This window comes from Syngnathoides biaculeatus, chromosome 9 (genome assembly GCF_019802595.1).
Source record: "Syngnathoides biaculeatus isolate LvHL_M chromosome 9, ASM1980259v1, whole genome shotgun sequence".
NCBI lineage: Eukaryota > Metazoa > Chordata > Actinopteri > Syngnathiformes > Syngnathidae > Syngnathoides > Syngnathoides biaculeatus.
Window position 1 is genome coordinate 9,270,968 of NC_084648.1, and position 21,329 is coordinate 9,292,296.

At 40.4% G+C, this 21,329-nt stretch overlaps 2 protein-coding genes across 12 annotated transcripts in view; one reads left to right on the forward strand and one right to left on the reverse strand.

Annotated features, from left to right (window-relative positions):
* The window catches only part of LOC133506548 (hexokinase-1-like), a 32,521-nt gene extending 29,730 nt beyond the window's left edge, over nucleotides 1-2,791 (reverse strand). Inside the window, exon 1 of the mRNA XM_061830804.1 lies at nucleotides 2,622-2,791. The gene's annotated coding sequence lies outside the window, so the exon portion shown is untranslated. The remainder of the gene's footprint in view (nucleotides 1-2,621) is intronic.
* A 166-nt stretch (nucleotides 2,792-2,957) lies between these two features.
* The window catches only part of myom2a (myomesin 2a), a 38,844-nt gene continuing 20,472 nt past the window's right edge, over nucleotides 2,958-21,329 (forward strand). The window contains exons 1-15 of one of the 11 annotated variants that reach the window (XM_061830802.1): nucleotides 2,958-3,229; nucleotides 3,497-3,592; nucleotides 5,667-5,748; nucleotides 10,095-10,234; nucleotides 12,121-12,216; nucleotides 12,961-13,105; nucleotides 13,180-13,334; nucleotides 14,182-14,274; nucleotides 15,916-16,004; nucleotides 16,076-16,114; nucleotides 17,614-17,778; nucleotides 18,983-19,144; nucleotides 19,205-19,346; nucleotides 20,649-20,848; nucleotides 20,921-20,974. In XM_061830802.1, coding sequence (XP_061686786.1) covers nucleotides 10,122-10,234; nucleotides 12,121-12,216; nucleotides 12,961-13,105; nucleotides 13,180-13,334; nucleotides 14,182-14,274; nucleotides 15,916-16,004; nucleotides 16,076-16,114; nucleotides 17,614-17,778; nucleotides 18,983-19,144; nucleotides 19,205-19,346; nucleotides 20,649-20,848; nucleotides 20,921-20,974 — 1,453 coding nt within the window. In that variant the 5' untranslated portion in view covers nucleotides 2,958-3,229; nucleotides 3,497-3,592; nucleotides 5,667-5,748; nucleotides 10,095-10,121. Of the gene's footprint in view, nucleotides 3,230-3,496; nucleotides 3,593-3,670; nucleotides 3,990-5,666; nucleotides 5,749-7,909; nucleotides 7,940-10,094; nucleotides 10,235-12,120; nucleotides 12,217-12,960; nucleotides 13,106-13,179; nucleotides 13,335-14,181; nucleotides 14,275-15,915; nucleotides 16,005-16,075; nucleotides 16,115-17,613; nucleotides 17,779-18,982; nucleotides 19,145-19,204; nucleotides 19,347-20,648; nucleotides 20,861-20,920; nucleotides 20,975-21,329 lie in introns of those variants that run through there. The other 10 variants (XM_061830791.1, XM_061830800.1, XM_061830799.1 and 7 more) reach the window with 10 other exon arrangements.

The following is a 21,329-nucleotide window of genomic DNA, read 5'->3' on the forward strand; positions in this document are numbered from 1 at the left end:
GGCAACCATAGTGAGGATAAGCTGTACAGGTAACGGAGAAACAGATGTTTAGAAAAAGCTACTGCCTTTGTTTCATGAATGGAAAACCACCAGCAAGCAAATGAGTAATTTGTTTGCTTGAAATGGTGAGCAAGTACTCCACTCCTTCAAAGAAGGGAAAGGGCCAACGCACCCTGGATCATTTTATTGCACTCTCAATGACTCCCTGCATCATAAAAGGTCCTTTATTCACTTCAAGGTAGTTGCAACCACTGCCTGTTTGCAGCTTCCCATTCAATTCTCACAACCCCCTCCCCCCACCAACAACCAACCGCACACACCGTCACCCCTCCCCCACGTGCTTAAAAGTGAAAGACGGAAGGAGTGGTGGGGGGAAGTTGATCCACCATGCTCTCCTGTCATGGCTGCTTGAGGCCAAAGTGACCTTCCCCCAAAGACTTTTTTTTTTGTACCTTTGTGTATCTGTGAATGGAATTGAAAAGCTTTGTTAGTCATACAATGAGGGAAATTCCTTTTTTTTTTTTTTTTGCAGTAGTGTTTGAAATATCTACACACACATTTACAACATTGTGACATGAATAAATCTATTCCATATTTGCGGAACTGAATGCCAACAGCAGCAAGAATACAGTAGTCTGCGGCGTTGTATCTAGCAAATATTGTACGTGCGTCAATATGTCAAAGCAGTTGGCAACATAAAACGTATCAGTTCAAATACATTTGATAATGTCAAATATCTTCAAATATCAGGTCTTTGCGTAATTCAAAAACAAGTCCAAGATAAAGTAAATATTTTAAAACCCTTTTCCACCATATATTTGATCCACAACCTGTTCAAATCAATTGAATTGTGTGTGTGTGTGTGTGTGTGTGTGTGTATATATATATATATGGGAGAAGAAAAGATCAACTAAGCTAACTTCGGTGCACAAGTGTGATCACACTGTACTATTAACTGGGTATGTGTCTGTTCAAAATAAACCAATCTTCTTCAAAATCATGTGGCATAAAAGTGCCTCTGATTAATCTAAAAAAAAAAAAAGCTCAGATGTTCTAGGAGGCTTTTCCTGCCCTTTTTTCCCTCTTGTGGAAGCCTCAAGGTTTTTTTTTTTCTTTCAAACACTGACTTATATTCACATTAATTCCATCCACGTTAGGGTTTGGGTTAGTTCCTGGTAGGTGGGGGGGGGATAAAACAGACTCGGACCCAATACAATGCTGCCACTGCCACACTTTAATTTTAGTGATGAGTGTTGTTGTGTTTGTGGCAAAAATATCCAAATACTTAAAGGAGAAATCCAGTGCTTTGGATTAACAGTGTATCCAATAGGTCATGTAATATGAACCCTATTTTGACAATGTGATGCTAAATCCTCTCTCACTTAATCGTGTTTTGAGAAGATTTTTTTCAGGGGTACTTCCATATTCGAGCGTCACATGATGTACGTGGGGATATGTGATGTGTACTGTGCCATTCCAAACGCTCGATTACACGGGACACCATTTGTGCCCAGCGTTGATTTCTCAAATTTTTCCTCATCTGATGAAGAAATAGCAGTATCGGTTGATCGGGAAGACGGAGGAATACTTCCATACAGACTTGTGTGGCTGTAATTAATGTTGAAAATTCGGATGGTTCTTCGAGTGAAATGACGCGGAGTCTGACAACTCAGAAGCCAATGGGCGACATAAGTGCGTAAACAAAGGCCCCCGGGAGCTCCGAGCTTCGGCGGCAGGCCACGAGCCGAGCTTTCAGGCAGCAGAGGCCTTTAGCCGAGCTTCAACGTCCGGGGAGGCCTTCAGCCTAGCTTCGGCTTAAGGCCTCCCCGGACGTTGAAGCTCGGCTCGTGGCCCGCCTTCGCTGGCGGCGGAGGCCTTTAGCCTAGCTTAGGCGTCCGGGGTTAACAGCCTCCGCCGCCTGGAACCTCGGCTCGCGGCCACCGCCGGAGCTGGTCGTCAGACTATGCGTCATTCCCGTCTGAAGAACCATCTGCGGCTGCCGGCCCGGAGCTCCTGGGGGCCTTTGTTTATGCACTTATGTCACGTGCAGGCCTCCGAGTAGTCAGACACCGCGTCATTCCGCCTGAAGAACCATCCGAATACTCAACATTATTTACAGCCACAGGTTCAAGTCTGTATGGAAGTAATCCTGATCTTCCCGATCAACCGATACTGTTATTTCTTCATCAGATGAGGATAAATCCGAGAAATCAGCGCTGGGCATGTAATCCAGCGTTTGGAACGGCACGGTACACGACACATACGCCTACGTAGATCATGTGACTCGCTAAAATGGCAGCGACCCTGAACATTGATAATTATCGATAAAAATCTTCTCAAAACACTATTAAATGAGAGGGGATTTAACATCACATTGTCAAAATAGGGTACATATTACATGACCTATTGGATACATTGTTCAGGCAAATCACTGGATTTTTCCTTTAACCACTTGGTTTCACTGGACGATAACACATTTTCCCACATGCATTTGGAAGATTCAAATGGTGTTTTTTTTTAAATTATTATTATTCTTTGTAAGTTAAGGCTTCCATCTTTTTCCCAAAGCCAAACATATGGAGAGTGCAGGTGATTGTTGTCACATGTCCTCGAGTACTTGCCAGAAATTTCTGAAGCTCCTTGAGTATTGCGTTCAGCCTGACAGCTTTTCCAGTTGTCCAGTTCTTGGGGATATTTTCTTCACGTGTTGATGACTGTTTACTGCATTCCGTGGGTCATTTAATTCCTGCAAATGCTATTGTCCGCTTCTCTTGACTGATACCTGTGACTATAAAAATGACAGGAAATGCCTACTTTGGCGTTTCCGTTTTAATTCCCAGTTGACACGTGGTGGGTGTGTCAGAAGTCTTGATGGGAGGATCGGCATAGATAAAAACTGCACAAGTCCAAGCATGTGAAAAAGGGATTACATCTGTTATATGCAAATCTATTTATTTATTTTTGGGAGGGTGTAAACAGACAGTATTCCCATTAAACTAGTCCAGGAAAGGACAATCATCCGTTTCAAGGGCGACAGATGCATAAATCTGCACCAGTACTGTCTGAAAGGGCGAATGTGTAAAACTTACTTCACGGCATCCAAAAGGGCATATTTGAGCTTTTGCAACTCGCTGCTCGGCAAGTTATCACGCTCCAATAATCTCTTTTATTCTCACCACTGACTGACCTCGCACGCAAACAGGACGTCGCTCAACTGTCAAATGTTAAGGTTCTGTCCGCTTTATCAACTGTACAGGCTCGGTTTTAAGTCACACTTTCAGTACAAACAGAAGTTTATAATACAGCTGAGATAAAGTAAAACTACTCACATGTTGAAGGCAGTCGTGAAAGAGAAATGGGATGGTTTTCTTGGTTGTTGTTTGTTCGTACGTGTTGTGTTGATGTCGTTGTTTTGATTTTTTTCCTCCTTGCTATCACTTGTACACTTACCCCCCAAAAAATCTATTTTAATATTTTTTTTTTCGATACTTGAAAGGTAGGAGGAGCTCCTTCTCTGCTCCCAGGGATGTCATGTTCATTGTGAAGCCACCAGGGGGGAGTGTTGCACCGTGAACCCCGTGCATTCCTGCAGGTGATGTTTGTCAGTGAATGGTGTTAATATACATATATTTTAGGAAATGCGGCATGGTGCAATAGCCGTAGAGCGATGGCCTCACGCCTCTGACGACTTGGGTTCGAATCCCGGCCCCACCTGTGTTATATCGGATAAGCATCTTAGATAATGGATGGCTGGATAAAAATGAGTTGTTAGACTTGCGTCAGGGGGAGGCCACAATAACTGATCTGGCTGGTTTAAACAAAAATGGCTGCCATCCTGTGTATTTTCCAACAAGGCTTCTTACGATTTTTGATTTATTTGTTTAGTTTTTTCTTTTGGGTGGGAGGGTCACTCATAATAGACATCTACAAAATTCCATGTTGCTATGCCACACTGACTTTGGAGGCTGAACATTTTAAAATATCATAAGGTGAGCCTCAATAGATGCTTTGTGCAAAAATGCTTCTTTTATTTTATAAATTATCAGTGAAAATGCCTTTACTGTATTCCAAAATTTCCTTTGCTTAGTTTTTAGAGTTTTATAAAAATAGCCAAGATGATTCAAAGTAGCCACTTCAAACCAAAATAGCTGACTTCCTGTCTATATTCAGGCATAGCTTCAAAAGATAAAGGTAGACTCGTGTTTTTTTTTTTTTTTTGGGCGGGGGGGTCTTTCTTCTTTTTATTAGTTTTCACATTGCTACAGTAAGTGATAATAGCTTCAGAGGGGTTGTATTTTCAAATGCTGCACGTCCAGTGGGCGCTTTTGAACCAAGCAATTGTTCACCTGAATGATCTCGCAACAAACTTTGCTGCCGTGTTCTGTTCACACCAATAAGGAAACACTCGAATTCTTCACATTGCTCTTCATCTGTCTAGGTCTAGGATAAGTGCTTCAACTCTGGTAGCAAACAAACATTTTTACTACAAGTTTATCTTTTGAAGAACCCTTGAAAAAAAATGCCCATGCTACCCTAAAATGGCGACTTCAATTCAACCAAAGTGGGAGACTTTCCTTGTTTTTTTTTTTAGGCTTTTTTTTTTTTTGGTGTCTGTGGGTCTACTCATGATGGATTTGCCTACCAAATGACCCTAAAATAGTCCCCTAGAGCTCCAATAGCAGAGCTCCTCTATATATTTGAGCATGGCTTCTTCAGACTTTTTCTTTTGTTTTGTTTTGTTTTGTTTTGTGTGGGTGTACCCATGGTAGACACGCTTATACAAAATTTCATGTTGCAAAGTGGAACTAGGTTTTAGATTTGGCTAAACTTTGACTAGATTTTGCATAAAATGAGATTTTACAGTTTTGGGAAAATGCCCAAAATGAACCTGAAATGGCTATTTTGAGATTTTCAAGCTGAGTTTGAGGGAAAATGCCCACAACGTCCTTGAAATGGCAAGTTGGGCTCAAACTGCAAACTTGCTGTGTCGAGCATGGCTTCATTAGACTTTTTTTGAGGGTCTTCTAATGATAGACATGACAACCAAATTTCATATTATTCAGCGAATTTCGCTTTGGGGGCCGAATTAAAAAAAATAAAAAATAAAAATCCATTTTTTCCCACTCTGCTGTTTTAGCTTGAGAGTTGAATTTCTCTCTTGCACTTGTACAGTAAGACTTGAAGGGTCTCTGCGTGTCTCTGCAGTTTAAAAATAACTGACTGCTGTCCACAAGTGTGTAGCCAAGGAGGAAGGGTGCCCCCCTCCCAGCCCCCTAGAAACCTAAAAAGGGTTCATCAGGCTTTTATCGCCTTCTTGGAAATAAATGCTCACTCCATTTTTTTGTAAGTGAATGTACAAGTTACCCGTTGAAAGGTATTGTTTACCACTGCAGTACATGTGCCTAGAAGTAATACTAATGTGGCAATTACTTGGGAGAAAAATATGTAAACAAAATAGTTAATTTGGTCAAATAATAAATGAATCAAAGCATGAAAGAAAGCGTTAGAAGATGATGTAGATGAAGCTGGTCCAAGTGGGAAGACGGTAAAATTTGTAGGTAAATGCTATATATAGTCACAGTCCCATCCATACAAGGGGTGGAAGGGGATCGGCATGCCCCCCGCCGTCAGGGGGCTAATGTGACTAATGTTTTTCTTCCTATCAGCAAAGTCCTTCCCAAGCCTACGTGCGCCCGCTCCAGCACCGCCGACGCCGCCGTTGATTTGCGCTCTTTTAATCTCTCGGGGGTGAGTGCTCACTTTTGTACCCGCTTGGAATTGTTACAAATGTACCGCTAACCCTCCTGCTGACATTGCAATTTAAACAGACCAAGAAATTATTATAAATACAAGTCTGTGTGTCAGTTGGTGGCTGCCTAAATAGCCATAAATAAATCTCTTGTGTTTAAAATAGCTTAAGAAACCTTAGCTCAAATTGACCTCAGCAAAACACTCAGTCACCTTGAAATTTATGAACATTTTCTTATCCCTTTTTTTAGTTAGAATCCCCTAAAATAATTACCAATAGACGTCAACGTGCTAATTGCCAGTTGTTCATCACCTTGTTAGCCCTAACTATATTTATTCTATGTTTAAAGTGCATTGGGTCAAATTGACCCCAACCCTAACCCCTCCTCTCAAAAAATATTTCATTCATATGTGTAAGCTAGTTTACTTTTTTGACTGGCCAGATAGCCTCAAATATATGTATTCCATTTTTTTAAACAGCTAAAACACCCTTGGGTCAAATTGACCCCCTCTCGCCTTTGAATTTACAAACTGTTCTAAATCTCTGGGTCCATTTGACCACAACATTTTAAACCACCAAGATAAATAGATAAATGATAGATAAATAAATATAGACAAATAAATATATACATAAATATACCTAATGATTGTTTTGTACAGCTAAAACATCTTTGGGTCTAACTGACCCAAAACAAAACAACATTTGAGAACATTTGTTAATTTTATGTTATTCACTTTAAATAAGGAAAAGTAATTAATACTAAGTGACAAACACTTCCAATATTTTTTTTAAGAGACGTTAAGCCTCTTGTGATGATGGGGTTCTTATTGACTCAGTTACATAAATAAATATTTTTCAAAAATTAATGTAAAAAATTTATACAATTCCTCTCAGATTGTTTTAGAATTTAAAAAAATGTAAATACATTTTTAACATTCTTTGAATTTGAAAACACTTCTCTATATAAATTAATCCACTCTAAAATTTAAGAATCTAGAAAATAATAATCTGTCAGAAAAATGGGTTGTATTTTTTTCCTTTTTACGAACATTCTGTAAATTTTATTTTTATATTTGCAGTTTTTATCATGTCTTATGACTACATAAACTTGAAACATGAATAAGTAATGCGTTTCATCTCGAGTTTCCACAACAGGCATATTCAAAATTCCGTATTTCCAGAGTAGAAGCACATCTGCTTTTTCACTCAATTATAAATTCAAACCACAGTATAAGAAGGATTACTGTACTGCATTCAGCGGTATCACATTGAAGGATTTTGTAGCGGTAATGACAGAATTTTATTCCCACTTCCACTTACTGTATCTAATCACGGCCAATGGCTGTAAGCTATTCATAGCTGAGCGGCGCTAGCTCCTCAGGCCAAATGTTTCAAGGGCCGTCGAGTCTGTCCTTTGACACATTAGCCGAATTTCAGGTTGCTCAGTGAAACGCATGGTCAAGTTTGGATCTTGTGGAGTTGAATTATTGAATTATTTTTGGCAAGTCTCTCCGGAATATGTGGTTAAAATTTGGTACCAATTGAAGTAAATGGTTTAGGAGAGTTTGTTTTTGAAATCCTCTGGAAACCACTTCATACCAAATTGGGAGACTTCACGTGTCTTTTCAGTCATGGTGTTTGGATTATTTTTTGTGGCTCTAGTCTACAAATGATAAAGATGCCTACCAAGTTTCATGTTGCTGAGTGGAACCAGCTTTAAAGGCTGAATTTTTTTTAAGTTGAGTTTAGTCATTTTTTAGTGGAAACGGCCAAACTGAGAATAAAATGGCAGTTTCAAAGGAAAATAGCAGACCTCTTGTGTCACCTTTGGACAATGGCTTCTTGAGACTTTCTGTGTGTGTGTGTGGGGGGGGGGGGTCTCCTCGTAGACGTATACCAAATGTCATGCTGCTAAGTAAAACTGGTTTTAGGGGTTTAATTTTAAAACACTGTTTAAATGGAGTTATCACGTTTAGAAGATTTGCTGCAGTGTAAAATGGCCACTTTACACCAAAGTGGAAGACTTCCTGTCTGTTCTCCATCTTGGCTTCTTGAATTTTTTTTTGTTGGTGTTTTCATTTCAACTAAATTTCATGGTTTGAGGACTCATTTATTTGTTTGTCTGTTTAGGGACATTGTGTGGCATTTTCAGATGTTTCCTGGCCATAATTGATGTCTACGTTTACATATGTGAGTTATTATTGGTGTATTACGACATCTTCTTACAATGTAATTTGTTCTCGTAAGGAAAGAATTTTATATTTATTTATACACAAGAGTGGTGACTCAGAAGGGGAGCGCCAAGATACTCTGCCATCTTGAAACTACAGCCGCCATAAGGGAAGACATAGTACCAAATGTGGACTATCTATGCTGTTAGATTGAGATACCCGAGGACAAGATTAGTTTATTACAATATTCCAGGATGACTGCAGCAGCATAATTCAGGACCATGGATGTGGAATGGAGACAGTTACACCATCAATGTGAAAGTGAAAAAGGCAACTTGGGCAGCAGAGCATTCAAAAGAGGATATACACCAGGTTCGCCTTCCCTTGGTGGAAAGAGTTCATGAGAGAAAAGGATTTACCGTAAAAAGGCACGCTGAAGTTGTCTGCGACAACTAATGGTATGGAAACGGGTAGCATTGGGTCTCTTGTTTACAATTGAAGATGAGCTCGGTCGCGGTATTTCCTCACTGTTAACTTCATATTTTGTCATTTGAGTTGAAGTATGCTGAGATGTCGCTGTGTTACATGTAGCAGGATCTTGTTGCATGATCACAGAAGGGAAAAAAATTGACACAACTGGTTTCAGAGACTTAAAAAAAAAAATGAAATGTCTTGGCCTGAGTTATTTTGCTTTTGTGTTAGTTGTTTCCTGCTGGCCAGTACGTTGGAACCAGTCGGGATTTAAATGTGTTTAGAAACAAGATGTTGCCACCTACTAGGATGGCATGCACGTTCTGCCATTTCATCAGTTTTTGCAGTTCTTGCGTGAACTGGCATTGGTTTGTCATCTATGATGTGAATGTGAAGACAATTTGATTGGGAACAATGATGATGTTTCCTGCTGGGATTTTAAACTAGATGGTATTTAAATCATCAATTTACCATATTTTACTCCCCTCTTTGTGACTGTGTTTCTGTTAGTCATGAGAGCAGTACAAACTGATTAGTTGTGTAGTTACTCTTTGTATACATGTTCAGCACAATAGTATTGCAGATGTTTGGGTTTTTTCTCCACTTTTATTTAGGATCAGATGAATAGAAAGAGTAAACTACTACTACTAACTACTATTTAACCCCAACGCTGGCTTGAAACCCTAACCCCATCTTCAAATCTTACCTTGAAAATCTTGAAATTCTTTGAAACCCTAACCCAGGCTTGGAACCTGAAGTTGAAAGACTAAACCAGGCTTGACCCCTTTTTTTTTTTTGGGGCAGGACGTTTTCTAACGAAGTCTTGAAACCCCAACTTAGATCCAAAACCCGTCTTGAAACCCTAACCCATGCTTGACCCTGGCATGGGTTAAAAGTATAACTTTAAATCCTAAAAGTGTCTTGACAGACTAACCAAGGCTTGGAGCTCTACTATGAAACCCTGATTTGAGTTTAAAACCCTGACATGAAATCTTAATCTATGTTTGAAACCCTACCCTTGGCTTGAAACACTTCTTTGCCCACTCCATAAAAAACTGTTGATTGTTTCTCAGGGAATTGAATCAATCGCAAGTGGACTGTTCTTTTTGTCTTAAGAACATCGTTTTGCTCTCATCCAGCAGGCTTCATCAGTTGGGCCACTCTTTTACATGCCAAAAGAACGATTCCATTCGTAATGTGAGGCACGTTTCTTAGTTGGAGCACAAATAGTTGAATTATTCACACAAACAATGGATTTAGCAGAAACGAACAGTGTAGACATGCTAATGGAAGTTAGCATTGATGTTGTGATAATTCTCAACTGTAAGACAACTGCTATTTTCATACACAAGGTGCACTGATGTCAACAACCTTCTCAGCCTCTTCTTGCTGTTCATTATCATTTCTAGTCGAGTTCAGTGCTGCTCGCCATGAAATGGCACAATTTGATACTACACTGAAGGGAACAAATCTCTAAACTGGGACTTGCTTATGTACTCTAAAAACCATTCAAATAAAAACGGTTAAAAATAGTGCAAAATCGTGGAGGAACACTATGATGATTCTATTCTTATATTATTTTCCAATACACTAATAATAACAAAAACACTAAGAGGTCATACAATATGACCACCACATGGTGGTGATGTGATGGCTAACGTTTGGTGTCCCCTTCCCTCCCTTCCTCTTTGGTCACGCACAAGGTCTCCTTCCTTTCCAGTGTTCCCATCATGGCTTCCAAAATCATTCCCTGGTATAAGCGAGATCGCGGCAGCCAAGTAAAAAGCGATCTCGCTTATCAGTACAGCACCAAGCGTGTCATCTCTCTGAAGGCGGCACAAAGGTACGTTATGGTGGGACGCTGCCTCGCTGCTTGGCTGCGTTCAACTTAAGCGTACATGTGGGGCAAGTAGGGGGAGTGGGGGTTGTACAAAAACGCCTCTCAGGTAGAAGACAGTCTGTAGGACAGGTGGTAAATTATCTACAAATAACACATTTTGTTGTGTCATTGGACACTATTCTAATGAAATAATCACTTTAGGTAAAATTTCATATTTCAAAATTATTTCCATGTATTAAAAACACAAGCTAAAATCAGTAGAAAACAATAAAAATATGCAGACATCCCAAACTTTTGAAAAAAAAAAAAAAGTACATTATTGTGCTCTTTTTTTCCATAAAATGACATATCTATTTGATAGAGTCTCATATTTTTAAAGCTTTATAACTGCCCAAGGGAATAGATAATACACGTTTTTATGTAGGTGGTTAAAGTGTTCATAGAACCTGTAAAAGAACTGAAAAAATAAGTGCAATTTTAAAAAGATTGTGAATGCCAAAATAAAGTCCATTAAATGTATCCAATGGATTTTAGGGAATAATTAAAAAGGTTTTTGTTAACGGTTTGCTTTTAATCTTATTTATTTAACCACTAGAAACAATGAAACTGTCAGTGACTTGTAATAAGTTAAACAAGGGTTTTTTTTTTTTTAAGGATAACGTAGAATTTAGTGTGATTGTACTTGTTCGCTATTAATATTGTGTCTGCAGAAAGTTTCTTAGACTCCTGGCTAGGTTGTCTATGTAAACTTGTAATTTAATTCTCTACCTGACTTACTCACTAAAATTACGGAAAACAAAAATAAATATGTCGTAAAAACTTTAAATCAATAATGAACTTTGGGTCAGAGCTTTGGCTAACCGTCTTCCAAAGGTTACTGAATTATAACCCCCTTTTTTTTTTTTTTTTTTTTTTTTTTTTAATCAGCACCTTTATGGACCCTCAAGAACACCCTACAAAGCATAAAATCAATGATACTATAACTGTGCCTTGGATAACCGAAAAAAAAAGTGGCACAGGATAGCTACAAAACCCAATGCAAATCAAAAGAAACTCCAGTATATCGCACATTATGTATATCATTATGGATCTTTGAACATGAGTTTCAACGTATTTTCCCCTCAAAAATATGGTCAAATTCATCTATAAAAATGTAAACAACAAACAGGAATAATAGATATAACGATAAAACCAAATTTTCATTAATGGAAAAAAAAATTTCCCTCTGTCATATGATGACAGAGGTCAACGAAGCTGTAAGTGTAAAAGCATGTTATTAATAATCAATAAGAAAGTTAGTGACTTTGCCTTTTTGAGTACACAAGGACACTGTAAAGAAGAAGCCAGAAAAAAATGGGGGTTTAAAGTTTAAATGCATATTTTTCCTGACATGGTACAAATTTGAAGGTTCCGCCACTTGTTGTCCGCTTGTAGTTTGACGTAAAACTTCACGCTGAGCTTTGTGCCTTCATCGAAGAGCTTTCTGCTGCTTTTGCTCGGTTGGCTATCGCATCATGTGACGCTTGGACAGGATGGTTTTCCATCGACTAGCTGGCTGCACTTTCTACTTGTTGTTTTGGTTTCCCAAAAGCAGCTGATGCTTTGCCCGACAAGCTGCAGGCCCTACATTGTAAAATAGACCAGCCTCTGATGCTCTGCTGTATCTTCCGCTCTGGAATGTTCCAACCTCATTCCACAATCTTCTGGATCATCCCACTGTGTTTTACATGTATTCCATAATGTTCTGCAATCATCTTACTCTGGTCTTTACATATTCCACCATGCTTTGCAGTCATTCCACAACTTTATGCACTTTTTCCACAATGTTTGGCCGTCATGAAAACAAGTAATCAGACAAGAAGAAGAACTTTTGTTTCCCCCTTCAACAGGAAGTCAAGCTCCAGGTCGAGGAGCCAGGCGCAGGCCACGGCCACAGAGGCAATGGCGGAATCAGAGTACTACACCATACCGGTGTTTCGGCAGAGGTGAGGATGGCACGACATGTCAGTAATGTTATGCTATTCTGAGCTATAAGCTAACACTTTGCCGCGCTGACCCAAATTTTAGAGCTGCTCTTTTGTTATGTAGCAGAGATGCGAGCTAAGTCAGAAGTAAGTTAAGTCTCAACATTCATGTTTCAAGCAAATTCTGTAGCAAAAATCAAGCAAGTCGAGTCCCCGCTAAAATTCAAGCAAGTCAATTTGTGACTTGGGTAATACAAACTTGCTAAGACTTTTGAAGTTAAGTCGAGTCTTACGAAAGTCAAAGTCAAACCGAGTCGAATCCTTGATAGAATTTAGGCTTAAAGTAAGCGCGCGCTCTGTTTGTGGGCACACGATCCCGGATGTGGACAGCATGGGCGGAGTTCAGAAAATGACGCTCACTAATTGGTCAAAAGGGAGCTGTCAATCATTCTCACGGATCCATCCATTGGAGTCATGTCATGTGATTGGAGTTCATCCATCTATTTATTATACGATGCAATTCACTTTCATTCTGATGTATTATTCACTCCAGTTATGATACGATTCACTCCAATTGCAATTAGATCTTGTTGTTTTCATGACAATGAAGATACAATCAGACATCAGTTGTGATATGATTCACTCCATTTAAGATACAATACAAATCAATTTCGATTTGATGCGATGCGAGTCATTCATATTCCTGAATTTGTGTATCATATGTCATGTATTACTGTCTAATAAGAATGAGTTTGCACACCGTAGGACCAGAGAAGAGACAGAAGGGACTGAGGAGTACCAGCGAGTGAGCACAAAATTGGAAAAGGGCTTGGCTGCCATCCAAGAGGAGCTCCAAAGGATGAGGATCTCCACCAAGGCCCAAGTCGATAGTCTGGCCATCGAGAGAGAGGCAAGGCGAGCCTGGTCCAGTCCGAAAACCAAAGCCGTGATCCTGTTTTTCAAAGTGCCCGTCTTGTGCGTAAGGTGAAGGAGAAGATGTACAGGAAAGTGGATTTGCTGGAGGAAATCCCGCGCATGCCCGACTTCATCGTGGCCTTGCGGCCTCACACCGTGTGGGAGAAGATGCCTGTCAAACTCTTCTGCACCGTGCTGGGGACCCCCAGGCCCATCGTCAAATGGTCACAAACACATATTTTGATCTCTTTTTATTCTGCATTTACACTGCACTACCATTTACTCAACAATGTTCGAGAGTTATTCCACTTTTTTTTTTGTTGTTTGCATTATTCCACAATGTTCTGTCCATGTCCTCGCAATGTTATATGATAATGTCACAGCAGTTTTCAGTTTGCTAGTGGTTCCATAAGATTTATGATTTTTATTATTTGAAGGTATTGCTACAATGTTGTAAAATTATTGATCGTTCTATCATTGATCCAATCCCATTAATTCCACACAATTTAATGATTGTTCTATTTCACAACAGTATGCAATTATTCCACAGCATTTTATATTAATTTCACAAGATTATACATTATTTTTTTTACTCCACTGCATTCTTCACCGTTATACAATTATTCTGATTATTACACAACATGGTGATTATTCCAGTGTACTATCATGATTCCACAACATTGTATAATCATTCAACAATATTTATGATTATTACAGTTAATCATTCATAAATGTTCTTCAATAATTATTTTGCAACATTCTATGATTATTTCGACATGGTTTTTGAAATTGCACAATGCTTACTCACCTTATGACGATTTAAACTTGATTCGTTGCACAACATTCTGCAAGTTCTGCAATTCACACAATATTCTTTAGTTACTCCACTATTTTCTTCAATCTTATTCTTTTGAAATTTATTCCAATTATTCCACAGCACTCGACAATTATTAAATGTATTCCAATTTATATTCTACCACCATCAAGTCATGTTCTGCAATTATTCCACAATGTATTACAGTATCATTATCACACAACGTTCCTGGGTTAAAGAATTGCGCTTGTGTGCAGGTACAAAGGAGGCGTCCCAGTGGACCCTCTGAGTGCTCCAGGAAAGTACAAGATTGAGAGCAAGTATGGAGTACACAGTTTGATCATTAGCAGGTATGACAGCACAAACACAAACAAATGCTAACAAACAATAGTGATGAACACTAATCCAAATATAAAAACAGCTAAACGTCAATCAATTAAAAAACTGGAAGGGCAATATGGTTTTAAATCTTCGTTCAACTTAGCATAAAATGAATAATACAATTCATTTCATGAGCATTACATATAAACCACCTCTATGGTGGCACTATTACAGATAGTTTTACATTAGTTAGATTTGTCACTTTAGTAACTCGTGTGACTGGAAAAGTTCTGCTCTTCTCATGATTAATGTCTAATATGGGTTCTTTACGTTGAGTTTTTCGGGCAAATTATACTTTCAAACGTCATGGTAATTTTAATGTGTCCACTTAGCAAACTCTTTGGAATTTCTGCCCGTAAAAGCTTATTGGTGGATATTTTTAAGTGAAAGCTGTCCGCCAATCGGAGAAGGGTTTCCAAGCAGCAGACAAGCCATAATGGTCAAAGTTGTTCTCATTTGAATGCATTTTTTTCACCAGATAGGCGATATAATATTACGCAAAAACCTTCCCCAAGGAATAATTTTTTTTCTCACACCCAGAAAAAAACAAACAAACAAAAAACATTTCTCCACAACTCATTATCTGATTACTCTGCGTGGTACTCTGTTGGAAGTTGCTGTTCCAACCAGAGTTGGCTTTTGGACAGTTTTGGGGAAATCTTGTCACAATGCGACCCAGCTGCATCTTCCGTTGCAGAAGTCCCGATTAGGCCTGATCGAAGAACAGGGTGGGTCGTACTTTTCCCACCCTGATCCAAAGCCTTCTCTCAAGACACGCGTTCTCAGAACAGCATACTGTAAGCGTCATAAAGTCAAGCCCGGCGCTGATCTTCCATGCAAACAATGTGCGAGGGGACATTTTGGGCAGTGGGGTGAAATGTTTGAAGGGTGTAATGGGGGAGGGGGGGAGGGGCTTCTTGCTGGCCCATTGCTCTCCTTCAAGACTCTTCAGCTGTTTCAAGCTCTGCTGACCTTTGCGTCATTGGAGCTTTCTTCGCTGTGTGAGGCCAAGCACACGTCTCCTCAATTCGCCGCATGGTCGTCGAGGAGTCAAAAGAGGAGCCTCGCAAACAGGATTCAACCACAATATTTTACAAATATTCCACATCAAGCTGTGATTGTTCAACACCAATCCACAATCTTTCCACAAACATTCTGTAATGTTCTGCAACGATTCCACATTCCGGAATGTTGTACAATTTGCCATCCTGATCCACCATCGTCCCACAGTGTTCTGTGAATATTCCACAGTGTCCCCCCTTCTTATTTTGCCATGCTGTGCTCAAGGAGACGCCTTTAAAATAGTCTGTGAGCACGGTAGAGGTCATATTTCTTCTTCTATTCTCACCCGACTACGGTAGCGCTGCCTTTACCGTCATCATCTGTCTGCAGATTTTGAACTCCACCATCATCGTATTCACAGTCCACAATGTTGCCACCATATTCTAAAGCATTCTCAAACTTTTTACACCAAGTGCAACCTAAAAAACACATTTAACTCTCCAAGCACTTATCTGTGATCTTTAGACAATGTTTTCCAATTATTCCACATTGTCATATAATGATTTCATTGTTCCGCCATTATTCCGCCATGTGTTTGTTTTTTCCAGGTGCGTAGTAAGCGACACTGCAGATTACAGCGCCGTGGCCACCAACTCGCACGGCACAGCCACCAGCGCGGCCACAGTCACCGTCAGGAGTAAGTCTACGTTACATGTACATGTTGGGCCGCAGAACAATGACGTTGGAACCGCTCTCGTGTCTGCGCAGGAGGAACTGGAGGTGGATGGTCCAGCCAGATCGGGATAGGTAAGGTCACGTGGACTTGAAATCTTAAACAGTTTACTTTAAACATAGAGGTATGATTTCACAACATTCTACAATTATTCCACAGCAATCGTCAATTAGCTACAATTATTCAACAACAATGTACGACTTTTTGACAATGTCTTAAAATTATTCATAAAACAATCTGCTGATTCCCCAACCAATTGATGACTATTCCACGACGTTACACGATTGTTCCACAACTTTCTGTAATTATTACACACTGATGAGCAATGTTCTAGCATTATTCCACAAATTACTCCATCCATCCATTTTCTTAATCGCTTATCCTCACGAGGGGTCGTGGGAGTACTGGAGGCTATCCCAGCTGTCAATGGGCGGGAGGCTGGGTACACCTTGAACTGGTTGCCAGCCAATCGCAGGGCACATCGAGACAAACGACCGCACTCACAATCACACCTAGGGGCAATTCAGAGAGTCTCGTCCATGTTTCTGAGATGTGAGAGGAAACCGGAGTGCCCGGAAAAAACCGGCGCAGGCACGGGGAGAACATGCGAACTCCACACAGGCGGGTCCAGGATTGAACCCGGGACCTCAGAACTGTGAGGCCAGTGCTTTACCAGCTGAACCACCGTCCCGCCTGCACAATGACTGTTACACAAAATTCTACAGTTATTACATAGTCTAATTATTGCACTGCAACCTACAATTACTTCACAACAATTTAAAATAATCTGAGAATGTCATACAGTATTCCACAATATTCTACTTTTGTTCAGTAGCAATGTATGAATATTGCTCAATGTTCTATGATTAATCCACTATATTTGCACTTACCAGTTTATGGTTATTAATTTATACAATTATGCAACTTGAATCGCTTCACATGCCTTTATCTGGAAGACATTCTGACATGCGACAATTACTTCAGAATGTTTATGATTATTCCATGTCTCCGATTGATATTCCTCAATTATGAGTATTCTAAAATGTTCTACAGCTAATCCACAATGTTGTAAGATTATTCTCTACTATATGATTACTCCATGGCCTTGTACATCTTATTCCAAAATGTTCTACAAATATTCCACCATATTGCAAGATTATTCCGCGTTTTATGATTATTCCACTTTATATGATACCGTAATGACGTTCTACAGCTACTACATGATGTTGTATGATTGTTCCCAAATTTTCTACAATTATCCCATAGCAATATAGTCATTTCGTAACTGAAATTATTTCACCACATAAATATGAATATTGTACAAGGTTCTGCAGTTGTTACACAGCAATCTAAAAACATTCCACAACATGCTACAATTATTCCATACTATTCTATGATTACGTTTTAGAGCTGTTACACAATATTACTATGAACGCGCTACCCATATTGAACTATGTTCTACAACTGCTCCAAAACAATCATCAATGTTTTATGACTTTACAAACTTGAATATTCCATCATGTTCTATGTTGATTCCACAGTACAGTATTGTACATTTCCTCCACGATTGTAGTTCCCCGTCTGAGCGGGAGCTACTTCAGTAAGTTGGAGGTGAGCCTGGTGCATTGTTTCCCGGTCACATTCGGCGTGGAGGGCGAGTCGGCCAGCCTGCAGTGCTCCCTGGTGGTGGTCCCCGATCTCCCCAACCTTCTCCCCATCATCGAGTGGTACCGAGATGGTGAGGCCTTCTCCGATTATTCCACAATCATCGGAATTTATTCCATAACAATAGATCCTTCTACAGAGAACTTTGGTTATTACACATTACATGAATAGTCCTGTCATATATAATTATATTTCAAAATTATTCACCAATGTTCTATGATTATTCCACCAGGTTTTATGAGTGAGCCATGACATTCTGCAGTCATTTCACAATGTTCTCCAATTATTCCATAGTATTCTGGGATTAAACTGCCACAGTGCAAAATTATTGCACAGCATTGTAGAATTCATCCATCCATCCATTTTCTGAGCCATCTATCCTCACAAGGGTTCTGGAGGCTATTCCAGGTGTCATCGGGCAGGAGGCGGCATACAGCCTGTACTGGTTGCCAGGCAATCGCAGGGCACACAGAGACAGACAACGGTCGCACTCACAATCACACGGAGGGACAATTTATCCATCCATCCATTTTCTTTGCCACTTATCCTCACGAGGGTCGCGGGGAGTGCTGGAGCCTATCCCAGCTGTCAACGGGCAGGAGGCAGGCTACAGCCTGAACTGGTCGCCAGCCAATCGCAGGGTACATAGAGACAGACAACACTCACAATCACACCGAGGGGCAATTTAGAGTGTCCAATTTATGTTGCATGTTTTTGGGATGTGGGAGGAAACCGGAGTTCCTGGAGAAAAGCCACACAGGCATGGGGAGAGCATGCAAACTAGCAGGGTCAGGATTTGAACCCCGGTCCTCAGAACTGTGAGGCCAACGCTCTAACCAGTTGTTCTACCGTACCGCACATTGTAGAAGTACAGTACAATATTCCATATTTTTTTATGATTCATCCATGATATTCGACAATTGTTCCGGTGAAGATTCCAACGTTTTTCCAATTATTCCACAACCACATTTTGAAACAACACAATTACGCCAGAGTGTTTTATGATTATTTCATAATGTTCCAAATTCTTCAACAAGTACTTCATAATTTTCTTAAACTATCCTGCAGTTACATTGATTCCACAATGTTCTACAATTAATGCACCAGAGTTCACAATTATTCCATAATGTTCTGTGGTTATTTCACAAAGTCCTTTCATACCATAATGTTCAAAAATGTTTACAGTGTTTTACTATTCATCAGTAAGATTCTGGATTCGTTCCACAGTGTCCCAAGATTATTCAACATCTATGTTTGTTGTTGTGGTCCTATTCCAGAGAAACTTCTGCAGCCCGGCCCCCTAGTGGGCATGTCAGTTGGTGGCGGTGTGGCCAATCTGGTATTGCCCCACTTGGCCAAGGACGACGAGGGTCTTTACACAATCCGCGTGTTCACAAAAGACGGCACCTCTGAGCACTGCGCCTACCTCTTTGTTTCAGGTAACAAATGCTAGTGTTAGCATGTTAGCATTTTATCACTTCTTCTTATTTGTCCCCAAGATGCCACCCCACCTGTGGCCGGGGCCCCCGGAGCACCCATGAGCGTTAAGGCATATGACATCAGCTCCGAATACATCCTGGTTGCCTGGAAACCACCCAATACTGTCAATGAGGCGCCCATCACTGGTTACTTTGTGGACAGGTAGGTGCGGTTGCGCTGCTAGTTAGCATGTAGCCCAAAAGCCCACTGCATTCTTTTAGCAATATTTCTTAAAACATCCATCCATTATCTAAGCTGATTATCCTCACGAGGGTCGCGGGACTGCTGGAGCTATTCTCAGTTGTCATTGGGCATGAGGCGTGGTACACCCTGAACTGGTTGCCAACCAATCGCAGTGCACATTGAGAAAACAATCAGTCACACTCACAATCACACCTAGGGGCAAATTTAGAGTGTCCAATTAATGTTGGATGTTTTTGGGATGTGCGGGGCCAGGATTTTAACCCCGGTCCTCAGAACTGTGAGGCTAACGCTCTTCAGCTTCCCCACCGTTCCACATTTCCTAAAATATATGTATTAATTTTTAGAATTTTCATTTATTTCATTTCATTTAACTTGTTGAAGTATTTATTTTCTTGATTGTGAAGCAAAGCAATTGTATTTATATAGCGAATTTCATCCACAAGGTAATGCAATATTTTTTAAAATATTATTGTATTTAATTTTGTTGAATGCATTATAACAAAATTATGAATAATTGGTTACATAATTGATCAAGCTAAACTGTTTTACTACATTTTTTTACGTAAATACATGTCTGTAAAATCATAAGAATAACAATAACTGGCAAAATCAATTGCATTAAATTAATTATGAATAGGCGGCATGGTGGCCCAGTTGGAAAGCGCTGGCCTCACAGTTCTAAGGACCCGGATTCAATCCCGGCCCCACCTGTGTGGAGTTTGCATGTTCTCCCTGTGCCTGCGTGGGTTTCCTCCAGGCACTCCAGTTTCCTCCCACATCCCAAAAACATGCAACATTAATTAGACACTCTAAATTGCCCCCAGGTGTGATTGTGAGTCTCTATGTGCCGTGCGATTGGCTGGCCACCGCTTCAGGGTGTACCCTGCCTCCTGCCCGTTGACAGCTGGGATAGGCTCCAGCACTCACGCCACCCTTGTGAGGATAAGTGGCTAGGAAAATGGATGGAGGGATAATTATGAATAATACAATATAAAAATGGGTTCAAATGGAGGTTACATGTTCTCCCCTTGCCTGCGTGGATTTTTTTCCAGGGCCTCCGGTTTCCTCCCACATCCCAAAAACATGCATGGTAACTTAACTGAAGATTCTAAATTGTCCATAGGTATGAATGTGAGTGTGAAGGGTTGTTTGTTTATATGTGCCTTATGATTGGCTGGCGACCAGTTCAGGGTGTAGCCTGCCTCTCGGCCGAAGATAGCTGAGACAGGCTCCGTGTATCTACGCTATTTATTTTTGCAGGTGTGAGGTTGGTAGCGACTCGTGGGTCCAGTGCAACGACGCCCCGGTGAAGGTGTGCAAGTACCCGGTCCAGAACCTGAAGCCCGGCCACTCGTACCAGTTCCGTGTCCGAGCCGTGAACAGCGCCGGCGTCAGCAGAGCCTCCCGCCCATCCCACGGAGTCACGGCCCTGGATGCCGCCGAGAGCACCAAGCTGGAAGGTAGCCACGAAGGTAAATGAAGGAAAAGGAAACAGATGCGCCGCTTCACACTTGTGATCTTTTCCGTTACAGTGATTAAGAGGCAGGGAAAGTACCATGTTGTCACCAGGAATCATGAGCTGGAAAGTACGACGGGATTGTGGTAGCTACTGTGCCACCCTGAAAAACGCCTTGAATCCACTTTGAACCCATTTCAAAAACACTTTTGAACACACCTTTAAAAGAACCCTCAACTAACCTTACCTGATTCTTGCCCAAAAAAAACGATCTTTAAGCAACCTTAAATCCACTAAACACCACATTAATCTCACCTGAAACAAAACTTAAACTCACCCATAATCAAAATTAACCTGCCTTGAATCAAACGCAAATCTGAGTTTAAATACACCTTGAACGCCACCCTCCTCCCCCAAAACCAACCTTGAACTCACTTTAAACCCACCTTGATACAACCTTAATCCTGACCTAAGCCCCCCCCATG